Source organism: Mytilus trossulus, unplaced genomic scaffold (genome assembly GCF_036588685.1).
Source record: "Mytilus trossulus isolate FHL-02 unplaced genomic scaffold, PNRI_Mtr1.1.1.hap1 h1tg000463l__unscaffolded, whole genome shotgun sequence".
NCBI classification, from domain to species: domain Eukaryota; kingdom Metazoa; phylum Mollusca; class Bivalvia; order Mytilida; family Mytilidae; genus Mytilus; species Mytilus trossulus.
In genome coordinates this window covers 431,434-443,414 of record NW_026963372.1, presented here as the reverse complement: position 1 = coordinate 443,414, position 11,981 = coordinate 431,434, and the positions used below count along the sequence as shown (strand labels likewise).

Below are 11,981 nucleotides of genomic sequence, written 5' to 3'. Positions count from 1 at the left end.
TCTTTTGTGCGTTTTAATACGGCACTCAATTCAAACATCTGTGTCGACATGTACCTTTAATTTTATGAGGCTGACTTATGAGATAAAAAAAATCGGCTTTGAACATTCCCGGTAAAGGTAAATCCAGAAAAACTCTTCCGACGCATTCAATTTATAATTGGTTGATTTCAAATCTTAATCTTGTATTTACACATTTATAACATCTATCACCGAATAAGGAAATAATGAGCATACATAAGACTAAAAGTTTTGCTAAGTGCAGCTAAGGTAATATGTGTCAGAAAATCTTACTTTACTTACTATATACAAAATCGTTCAATTAAAACTATACCACGATAGAAAGACCGCGAACTACTCTTAAAAGATATTGAGTTTATAAAAGTATATAAATCGAACCGGTGGGGTTTTTGTCGAGCCTTCGACTTTTGTCGAAAAGCGAGACTAAGGGATCCTACATTCCGTCGTCGTCAGTGTCGTCGTCGTCGGCGGCGTCCACAAATATTCACTCTGTGGTTAATGTTTTTGAAATTTTAATAACTTTCTTAAACTATACTGGATTACTTCCGAACGTGGACAGAAGCTTGTTTACGATCAAAAGATAGTATCAAGAAGTAAATTTTGTAAAAATAAATTTCCATTTTTTCTGTATTTTACTTATAAATGAACTTAGATTTTCTGCCAGGAAACAACACATTCACTCTGGTTAAATTAAAAAGAATAATAATAACTTTCTTATACTACTTTTAATTTGTACAAAACTTAGAGAGAAGCTTGTTTATGATCAAAAGCTAGTATTTAGAAGGATATTTTGTTAATATTTTGTACCTGAGTACTGTGGATTCATTTATTTTCGTGGGTACCAATTTTCGTGGATTAAGAAAAACTTGCATATTCGTGGATATTCAATTTCGTGGTTTTGCTGAAGACTGCATACACACCTATAGAAAAATTATCCTTCGTTGAATATTTAATTTCGTGGTTTGACTGTGCCCACGAAATCCACGAAAATTGGTATCCAACGAATAATAATGAATCCACAGTATCTGTATTTTACTTATAAATGGACTTGGTTTTTCTTCCAGTTAACATTACATACAGTCTACAGTTAAAGTTTTTAAACATTTATTAGATTCATAAACTATCCTGGATTTTTACAAAACTTGGACAAAAGCTAACTTACAATCAAAAGATAGTATCAAGAGGAATATTTTTATTGATTTTTTTTTCTCATTTTTTAGAGCCTGTGATTTTCAGCAAAATTAGGCGAGACAGTGGGTTCCGTGAAACCATTACAAATTTTTTATATGATAAAGTACAACTAAAGTACTGCAATAGAGGCAAACCACAAGCCGAAATTAAACTATTAACGTCATGAGCAAAACAGAGAAAAAGACAACCAACAGTACACAGACAAATCGTCCAATTTATAGTCTTCCACAGTTGTCTCGTGTGGAGGTGAAAATTGTATCTAGTCGGAATAATCGTATTCACTCTTTTTGTTTTTGTTTTAATTAAAAATAACTTTTACTGTACTGTTTATCTTCTGGTCTTGATTCAAAGATACATTTCGCCATTTTTCATTGGGTAATAACATTAATTGTAGTCATTTTTCATTGGGTAATAACATTCACTGTAGTCATTTTTCATCGGGTAATGATAATAACTGTCGTCATTTTTCATTAGGGAAATTAATGACAATAATTGTCCTTCTTTGCTTTCCCTTTAATTTCTTCTTACCTTTTAGAAATGACTAGAATGTTAAATATCACAGTTGATTGTAAATAAAAGATTTTAATCAAAATAATTAAAAATTTTCAATTGAAAGAAAATTAAAGCGTTCTGTTGTCCTGTTCCTCTATCAATCATCATGATCAGCTTATCGGAAACATTTTTGGCAGTGATTCTAAGGTAATGTGTTCAAAAAATGACTCGTTTAGTTTATCTTTTGCTTGATAAAGATATATATTGTCAGGCTTGTTGCGGATATATGCCGCCATACGAGAAAACCCGCTGTGTGTCATGACTAGTACGTCGGCCCTGGATAATACCAGTTGTTCAAAAACAGCTGTGTACATACCACCACATCCATCACGTGTGTGGTCAATATGGACAACGTGTCTGTTTAATGAAGCAAAGTTGACATATCTTTTTTTTGCTTGATTTTTTATATCCTCGCTATCAGATGCAATGTAAAGGACAAATTTTGACTTGTCTTGATAATTATCAAGAAATGTGAATATATTTTTTACATGAACACCAAAGTTTTTCGGGAGAAATCCTGTACGAATGTGAACGGCAACAAGCTTTCGTTTGTTATTTAATGTACAGTTTTTAATGAAGTTGGTTACATGTTTCAATAAGGCTGTTTCCGGTTTAAATAGCGCATGCCACAATTGAGACATGACAAACGCCGGTGGCGACGTCAAAATCCATGGTATGGTTTCTCTTGCTATTGGATGGCTCATTATTCTATTATTTAAACGAATGTTAACGTGTATAACAACCACGTGTTCTTTCCATATGTCATATCCTCTTAAATTTTCAAAACTCTGCGGCAGATTACCATGTGCATCAATGTAGTTGACCATTAAAAATCCCTTTGACTTAGCTTTTGATACAGCTGCTGAGCATTTCGACCAATCATATATTCGTGGCACAAAAAACTTCTTAATTTCACATGGTGTTTGATGAAGTACAACAAAAGTACGTTGTGTTAATAAAGATAGCAAAAATGCACTCAAAATTCCCTTTTCTCTGTCACCAAGCCCTCCGCAAATTCCAGCACATTCATACACCAATAACTTTTTATCACACTTAGACTCTGGAAAATAGTAGTTCTGAAAGATCGGTTCTATAATGGAAGGAGGGTTGATTTTTGTACAGTTTTGACATGATGTCTCGGTTTTATTTTTGTTGAAGTTGAGTTGTAAGATCGGTTCTATAATGGAAGGAGGGTTGATGTTTGTACAGTTTTGACATGATGTCTCTGTTTTATTTTTGTTAGAGTTGAGTTGTAAGACAGATGAGACCATTCCTTGCATCACCTTGGTAACGGTTGTTGACATAAGTATCTGTCGATCGTACGGAACAATTACAATAATTATTGCTATGACCAAACCAACAAGCACCTGCGTAAATAAAAAAATATCTAAACATTATCAAAAGTAATTATCTGAAATCTGTGTGTATCAATACGTATATATATATATAAACATCTACGAAAACATCAGACCACCTTTCCAATTATTGAATTAAAACACAAGGAGAAGAAGTATCACGGTTCACCATGCATGTAGTACCGAAAACAACCTTAAATTTTGTGAACTGTAACAACATTGATTATAAGGATATTGTCTCACAAGAGAGAAAATGAATTAGCTATAGGCCCATGTTTTATCCATAATTTTCTAGACTACATAACAAAATGCCTGTACCAAGTTATAAATATGACAAATTTTATTATCCATTTGTTTGATGTGTTTGAGTTTTTGATTTTGCCATTTGATATGGGATTTTCCGTTTTGAATTTTCCTCGAAGTTCAATATTTTTGTGATTTTACTTTTTATCATACGCACTATATGATTTACAAAATGAAATATTCACGAATTTTAAGAATTTAAAATGCACAACAGACATAAAACCTCCACTAGGAAGGTAAAGAACATTGCACATTGATTTGGTGAAAACATCTTCATTAAATCACCCAGATCAAGTTAAAATAAAGATCAACATCATTACACCCACTCCATAAAATAAATCGATATTTTAAAGAGAGTAGACAAAGAAGATAAAACTATAGGCTCTAAAAAGCCTGTGTCGCTCACCTTGGTCTATGTGCATATTAAACAAATAACTCAAAATTATGTTTTGGTGATGGTGATGTGTTTGTAGATCTTGCTTTACTGAGATTGTTGCTGCTTAACATTATGTCTATGGCAGTCTATCTATAATGAACTTGGCCTAGTAGTTACAGTGGAAAAACTTTTGTAAAAATTAACAAAATTTATGAAAACTGTTAAAAATTTACTCTAAGGGACAATAACTCCATTTTGGTCATGGTGACTTATTTTTAAGTCTTACTTTGCTGTACACTAATGCTGTTTACAGTTTATCTCTATCTATAATAATATTCAAGATAATAACCCAAAACGGCAAAATTTTCTTAAAATTAATTCTTCAGGGGCAGTAACCTAACAACAGGTTGTCCGATTCATCTGAAAATTTCGGGGCAGATAGTTATTGATAGATTTATCATACAAATGAGAGGTTTAGCCAGCTATAAAACCAGGTAATTTTCTACCATGTTTTACATAAAGAATATGAGTTCTTAACCAATCTTTCGATGTGTTTGGAATTTTTTTTATTTGGGTCTTCAATTCTCTAGAACTTTATAATTGTTTGGCTTTCTAATTATTTTGATCTGAGCGTTACTGATGAGTCTAGTGTAGACGATACGCGCGTCTGGCGAATCAAATTATACGTCTGGTATCTTTGATAACTAGTTACACCACTGAGTCTATGACACTGATAGTGGACCCCGAGGGTATTACCAGCCCAGTAGTCAGAACTTCGGTGTTGAAATGAATATCAATTATATATAAATTATTTGTTTTTTGTCCATGGATTTATGAGTTTTGAACAGCGGTATACAACTGTTGCCTTTATATATGACCATTTTTATAAATGAACTGTTTGCAAAACTATGAAGTATTTGAAATACTAAGGATTTCTTATCACAGGCTTAGATTACCCAAACCGTATTTGGCACATTTATTTTGGAATTTTGGGTCCTCAATGCTCTTCAACTTTTTAATTGTTAAAATCATTAACTAATTGATCTGAGGGTCACTGATGAGTCTAGTGTAGACGAAACGCGCGTCTGGCGTATCAAATTATAAGTCTGGTATCTTTGATAACCATTTGAGCTTTTAATTATGCCAGTTGTTTAGGGTCTTGAATTCTCATTTGGATTTCGAAATACGCAGTATGTCGATTGAATCGACATGTAAATATGTAAAATTTAAAACATTTATTTGTCATGTGAAAACAATTGTATTATGTGCAAACTTTGTCACTAATACCTCATATTGAAAATAAAATGAGAAAATTAAGGCTCTTACCAGCGGAATGAACTTTATTCCTCTGTTTAAAAACGTTGCTGTCTTGAGCGAAGCCGCAACCATAGTTCCAGTCACAATTGATCGGCAGCTATTGCAGAACCATCTGCAATTAAATTAGTTCACAACTGAATATGTAAAGCTTGTGTGCTTTTTTAATTTAATTTTCTAAAATTTTCTATACTTTTTAAACAGGTTGGAGTTATGGTGATTCTTCTGTATTATTTGGTCTTTATTATCTTCTGTATTATTTGGTCTTTATTATCTTCTGTATCGTTTGGTCTTTATTATCTTCTGTATTGTTTGGTCTTTATTATAGGCAACAATAAAAAAAAAAAAAACACAAAAAACTACAAAAAAAAACCAATTGACCAAAAACATCAACGCAAATTTGTTAAACAGTTAATTAGAGATGGGAAATCATCACTAAATTAAATTTGGAATTTTTGCTTTACTAATGCTTTTCTACCTCAGGAGTAGATTACCTTAGCTGTATTTGGTAAAACTTTTAGGAATTTGGTCCTCGATGTTCTTCATATTTGTACTTTATTTGGCCTTTTAAACATTTTTTTATTCAAGCGTCACTGATGAGTCTTTTGTAGACGAAACGCGCGTCTGGCGTTAATATAAACTTTTAATCCTTGTATCTATGATGAGTTTATTAACAACATAAGGAAAGGAAGTATCAGCATGCATGAGCTCCCGAAAAAAACTTAAAACTTTAAGAACCTTAACAAACATTGATTGAAATTGAGAATGGAAATGGGGAATGTGTCAAAGAGACAACAACCCGACCAAAGAAAAACAACAGCAGAAGGTCACCAATAGGTCTTCAATGTAGTGAGAAATTCCCGCACCCGGAGGCGTCCTTCAGCTGGCCCCTAAACACATATATACTAGTTCAGTGATAATGAACGCCATACTAATTTCCAAATTGTACACAAGAAACCAAAATTAAAATAATACAAGACTAACAAAGGCCAGAGGTTCCGGACTTGGGACAGGTGCAAAAATGCGGCGGGGTTAAACATCTTTGTGAGATCTCAACCCTCCCCCTATACCTCTAGCCAATGTAGAAAAGTAAACGCATAACAATACGCACATCAAAATTCAGTTCAAGAGAAGTCTGAGTCTGATGTCAGAAGATGTAACCAAAGAAAAATAAACAAAATGACAATAATACATAAATAACAACAAACTACTAGCAGTTATCTGACATGCAATCTCCAGTCTTCAATAAAACTGACTGAAAGATTATCATTCATCATTTTATAGATATTGTCATTCAAGTGAGAGGTTTAGCTTGCTTTAAACCCAGGTATTATTTAACATTTTTTTTTAAATAAGGAAATGTCTGTACAAAGTCATGAATATGAAAGTTGTTTTCCATTCGTTTGATATGTTTGGGCTTTTGTCTTGCCAATTGGTAAGGGAATTTTCGTTTTAATTTCCCTTTGGAGTTTTGTATTTTTGTTATTTTAAATATAACAATCATTAAAACTAAGAGTTTTTAACGTTTTTATGACTCTATATATGTTTTCGGGTTAAAATTCACATTTTTACTTTTAATGTACACGCACATGAACAAAAAAATACTGATTATGTTGATAAAATGGACTTATAAATATGAAAATTCATAACGTGTTAGCACATTTAATTGTATCTATATCAGAATTTTCGATTCTCAATGCTCTCCAAATTCGTATTTAATTAGGCCTTTTATTTTTTGACTGATCATCGAGGGGTCAACACAATCGTGGTATTGATGAGGTTTGTTTGTTTGTTTGTTTGTTTATTTGTTTGTGAGAGAGAGAATGGGTTAATTCATTGTACGAGTGTGAAACAAGTGTATTCTGTGTAAGCTTTGTCGCTAACACCTCAAATTGAAAATAAAATGTGAAAATTGAGGTTCTTACCAATGGAATGAATTTAACTTCTCTGTTAAAAAAAACCCCAGCCGTCTTGACCGTAGCCGTAACCAGTAACCATAGTTCCAGTCAGAATTGATCAACAGCCGTTATGGAACCTTCTGTAATAAAGATATTTAAACAACTGAATATATAAAGCCTTTTTTAGTCGTGTGGGCTGATTTTTATTTTGGTTGATTTGTATATTTTCGATTTTTTTGTTTTTTTCAAGATCGTTTCTATAATTTTGATGTAAAAAGTAAAATCACAAAAGTAATGAATTCCGAGGAAAATACAAAACGGAAAGTCCCTAACCAAATGGCAAAATCAAACGCTGAAACACATCCAACGAATGAACAACTGTCATATTCTTGACTCGGTACAAGCATTTTCTTATGTAGCAATCGATAGATTCATCCTGGTTTTAAAGCAAGCTTAACCTCTCACTTGTATGACAGTTGCATCAAATTCCTATATATTGAAAACGATACGTGAATTAGTGTTAAAAAAAAACAGGTAAAAATGTCACAAATAGGGCTACATCAGTCAACATTCAGTCAACATTGTGTTATAATCTTAATCACTATAACAACAAACAAATATGTAAAAGAGACGCACAAAAAAGCATATAGACACAGCACATTGGCATTAATGAAAGACAAGATAAAATTAAACAATAAGGGGATGTAAAAGTACAGAGCCACGCCACATGTATCAAAGAAACACAACAAGGCATATAGACACAGCTACCACATTAGCAAAACATGAAAGAAAATGAATAAAAAAAATATAGAATAAAAACACACTGACGGGATGCATAAGTACAGAACCACGCCATATGTATACAAAAATAAATACAAAAATGCATTAAGGCAGCAACCATTTGATTTTCTGAGGGGGGGGGGGGGGGGGCTATGGTTTTTTTCGCCTTTGGCGAAGAACAATCTTTTTTTTTAACGACAAACGGAAATCATTTTTTTTCTTTCAATTTTAGCATTAAATATAGTGGCAGCTGAGGGTGAAACAAACTATTTTTTTTCTCAGGGTCCAAAACAAATTATTTTTTCACCAAAACCTGGAAACAAACTTTTTTTTCCAAAAAAAACCATAGCCCCCCAGAAAATCAAATGGTTGCTGCCTAAGGCATAGCACATTAGCTAAAATGAAAGACAAGAATACACAGATTATCAGAGATACACTATGGCGGGATGTATAAATACACCAGCCACGCCAAATAGATATGATGAAAAAAGACTAGACAGTAAAGTAATATGAAAAAAGACAAATAAAAGAACAACACGTTAATAAGATTATAAACAAGGTCTTTCGTCAGTACCAAGAAAGAGGGCGAGAGATACCAAAGGGACAGTCAAACTCATAGATTGAAAATAAACTGACAACGCCATGGCTAAAAATGAAAAAAAGACAAACAGACAAATAATAGTACACATGACACAACATAGAAAACTAAAGACTAAGCAACACGAACCCCACCAAAACCTAGGGTGATCTCAGGTGCTCCGGACGGGTAGGCAGATCCTGCTGCACATGTGGCACAGATCAAGTCCGAATTTGGGTGGCGTCACTTTTAGTTTTCTACTTATGTCCCTTAATGATGTAAAGCAGGGGAGGCATATATGCACCATTGACATATTCTCAATTTATTTTAGCCAAAGCCAAGATTCAATATTTCGTAGCTTTAAAGCAATATGCAGTTTAATATCCACATCAGTATACTGAAGAAAAAAAACTAAAGGGATCTAAGTCGCAATTTTGAATGAAAAATGTTTAAAAATATTTCGTTGTGGATTTTTCTTATAAACTTTTATTTCCTTCCTAAATGATTCTTTGAAGCATGTATTGATTTCCCGATGAACGACTTCCTTACTCAGTTAAATATGTCAATGTGCTATATGAGGGGGAGGACCCACCCCTCTTCTCCTTTCTCCAACCCCTCTTCTCCTTTCTCCTACCCCTTTTCTCCTTATTTTATTTTTTTTAATTTACCGGAAAAAAGAGAGATATTTTATTTTTTCATATTTTATTTTTTTCTCCAACTTTTTCTCCATTCTCCCTGCCTTCCTCTCCTTTCTCCTACCCCTTTCTCCTTTCTCCCACCCCTTTCTCCTTTCTCCTACCCCCTTTCTCCCTGTCTCCCTTACCCCTGTCCTCCCCCTCCTATATCCATAGGTGGTAACCAGAACTGTTTACTTATATATTTTTTCCTCTTAAAAGAAGTTTCTCTGATGAAAATAATATTCCATATTTAGAACATATATAGTAAAGATACGTCTTTTCCATGACAGTCTGTTGCCAGGCCAAATTTTTATGTCTATTCAATATACACTGATTTTGCCGTTCCAGTCCGAATTAAAATTTATTTGTGGTATCAATAATTATAATGAACAACAAATAAATTTTAATTAAAATGTTTGAAAAACTTAAAGGTTACACATATTACTCACAGGTACATTAGCTCTTTCGCTTTCAACGGCTCTTCTCTAATTTCTAATAAAAACCCATGTCCCTTCGAAGGGAGACAACTCAAAAAGGGATCTCTAATTTCAGGGTCAATTATGGGAATTGGCAAATACCGAAATAGACTATTTAAAGATCTATTAGGGAATCGGAATTGGAAATAATAATAGAAATAAAATGAAATAGAGAATAGAGGACAAACAAATAATGAGTAGAGAGTAGAAAAGTAAAAATATAGAATAAAGAATAGTTAAAATAATGGGGTTCTATTAAAATTATAAAGACTAAACAAACGGAATAGACATATAGCATGGTTTGAAAATTGAGGATTAAAAATATTTGGAATTTGGACTCCACCCAAACTCTAATATTCATTGCGAACATATTTATTCAATTGATTGACATATTTTCAAACAATTGAACTTTTATTAATTTATTACAAGAAATCCGTAGTAAAATAAATGAACTGAGGGGTCATATTCTTATGCGACAATAATCATTCAGTTGAAAAGACCACAAAAGGGGGGGGGGCGGAGGAGTGATGGGATTTGAGATATGGGTACCCCTTTTCAACTCCTCCTTTATTTTCGCATGCCAAAAATCGGCTGACATACGTGTGGACGCATTTACTACGAAAATTCACGATGCTTAGACCTGACAATCATCATTAAGAAAGAAAAACTATTCTATTGAAATACCATACGGCAAGGGCAGATCCAGCCATTTTTTTAAAGGGGGTCCCTACCCAGGTTAAAAAAAGGGGTGGGGTCCAACTATATTTCCCCTTTCAAATGCATTGGTCGTCCAAAAAAGCGGGTACCAACACCCGGATCCCCCCTTTTTTGGATCCGCCACTGCCATACAGTATAAAGACATTTTTTATTAAACGAACTATTGCATTTCCGACTAACAATTAGTTATCTTCATAGTTTTCAATCGGTTTAAAGTCCAAAGAGTAAGGATTTATATATAAATTGTTGAATATTCTCGAGATTTTAAAAGCTTGAAGTAGAGGTAGTCTTCCGGTGAATTTATGTGTTACTTATACATAAAAAGAAAAGAAATAGAGACTATGGTGTTAAAAACATTGAAATCATGCAGTGTGGAATTTTCGAATATTTTTTTTCTCTCCAAAACTGCTAGAGTGTAATAAATAAAATACTAGTAATACATAAGAATACTCTTGCCAATATAGTTGTCTAAATACGGTCAGTTGTACTGCATAGAAGGTCGCTGATTATCTCTGGACAGATTCTTCTATCAGTAAAATCTTACTGCTACAAAATAGCCAATTTTTACATAATAGTTAATGAAAAACTGATCATTATCTTGCGAGATCTAAACCCTCTGGCAAATATAGAATAAAGAAACACATAACAATACTCACAGTAAACTCAGTTTTTTCTGTCATTGGTCAAATACCAGCAATTGTTTTGGAAAGGTTTTTTTAGTCTTTTTGTTTTGCTTAGAATTATAATTTTCAAATACAGCCATTTTCTTAATTTAGACCCGTTTGTCTTCTGTTTTAATAGACGATTCCTCATACATTAACTTCCCCTTCATAATTTGATTGCTGTTTCCGTTTTCTATACATTTCAATTTCCTTATTTATAAATATAATTTGTTCAACACCAGCAACATTTCTTTATCAAGGAAATCATGATAGGAAACACAAGTTAGCCCGGGAATATCGTATATGTGTACTATGAAGAAGACATTCTGGATTTTTAGTATTAAACAATTAACATATGTAAGTGAATTAAGAAAAAAATAAGGGCCTGTTACTTCTACTTATATTTAACAGATAACTTTAATTTCAAATATATTTGATATTGAAACCAAGAAATGTATATATGAAGTCAAAGTAATGGTATGTATCAATTAAATCCATCATGAATTATCTTTTGATCTCCCACACTCAAATGGTATCCCTCTAGATCCTGGGTCTTTTGTAATTCATTTACATGTATGCTTGTTTATACCTAAAATCATTGTGGTTTAAATATGCCAAATGTATATTTGGGCTGGGTATCATCAGTGAGCAGTAGCTCATAGTTTCACTCGTGTAGTGGTATTAAACATAATTATGTGGATGCTAAAAATCTTTATAGAGCTCAAGGATAATTTAAAATTTTGATCTCCTGAAATAAGTTCTCTATCAGAACTTTTGATTTTTCAACCCTGTATTTATAAAGTAAAATTACAAAATACCGCTAAAATGGAAACGTAATCAAATGACAGAATCAAAAGCTCAAATGAATGGATAACAACTGTGAGTGTTAAATTTAAGTTTTGTGTTTCTGTCCTGTTCGTAACCTGGATTTGATTTTTTTCTCAATCGATTAATGAATTCCGAACAGCGGTATACTTCTGCTTTATTTCTTTATTTAGTACGGGCACTTTCTGCTGTAGAATATGGTGAACTAAACCTGATTTTTAAGGTACTTAACATCCCTCTTGTATGACAGTCGCATCAAA

General features: G+C 32.9%; 1 protein-coding gene across 1 annotated transcript; it reads right to left on the bottom strand.

The window, feature by feature from the left end:
- Nucleotides 1-1,775: 1,775 nt before the first annotated feature.
- LOC134702455 (uncharacterized) lies at nt 1,776-9,551 on the bottom strand. The gene is made up of 3 exons (XM_063563358.1): nt 9,491-9,551; nt 5,122-5,224; nt 1,776-3,128 (listed from the first exon to the last, which is right to left on the bottom strand). The coding sequence occupies exons 1-3, from the start codon at nt 9,496-9,498 to the stop codon at nt 1,872-1,874; spliced, it is 1,368 nt and encodes a 455-aa protein (XP_063419428.1). The 5' UTR covers nt 9,499-9,551; the 3' UTR covers nt 1,776-1,871.
- Between the last annotated feature and the right edge of the window lie 2,430 nt (nt 9,552-11,981).

Excerpts from the sequence above, each read along its gene's own strand:
- LOC134702455 (XM_063563358.1), bottom strand. Across the intron at positions 3,129-5,121 it reads GAATAAAGTTCATTCCGCTG|GTGCTTGTTGGTTTGGTCAT; the intron begins GTAAGAGCCTTA and ends TTATTTACGCAG.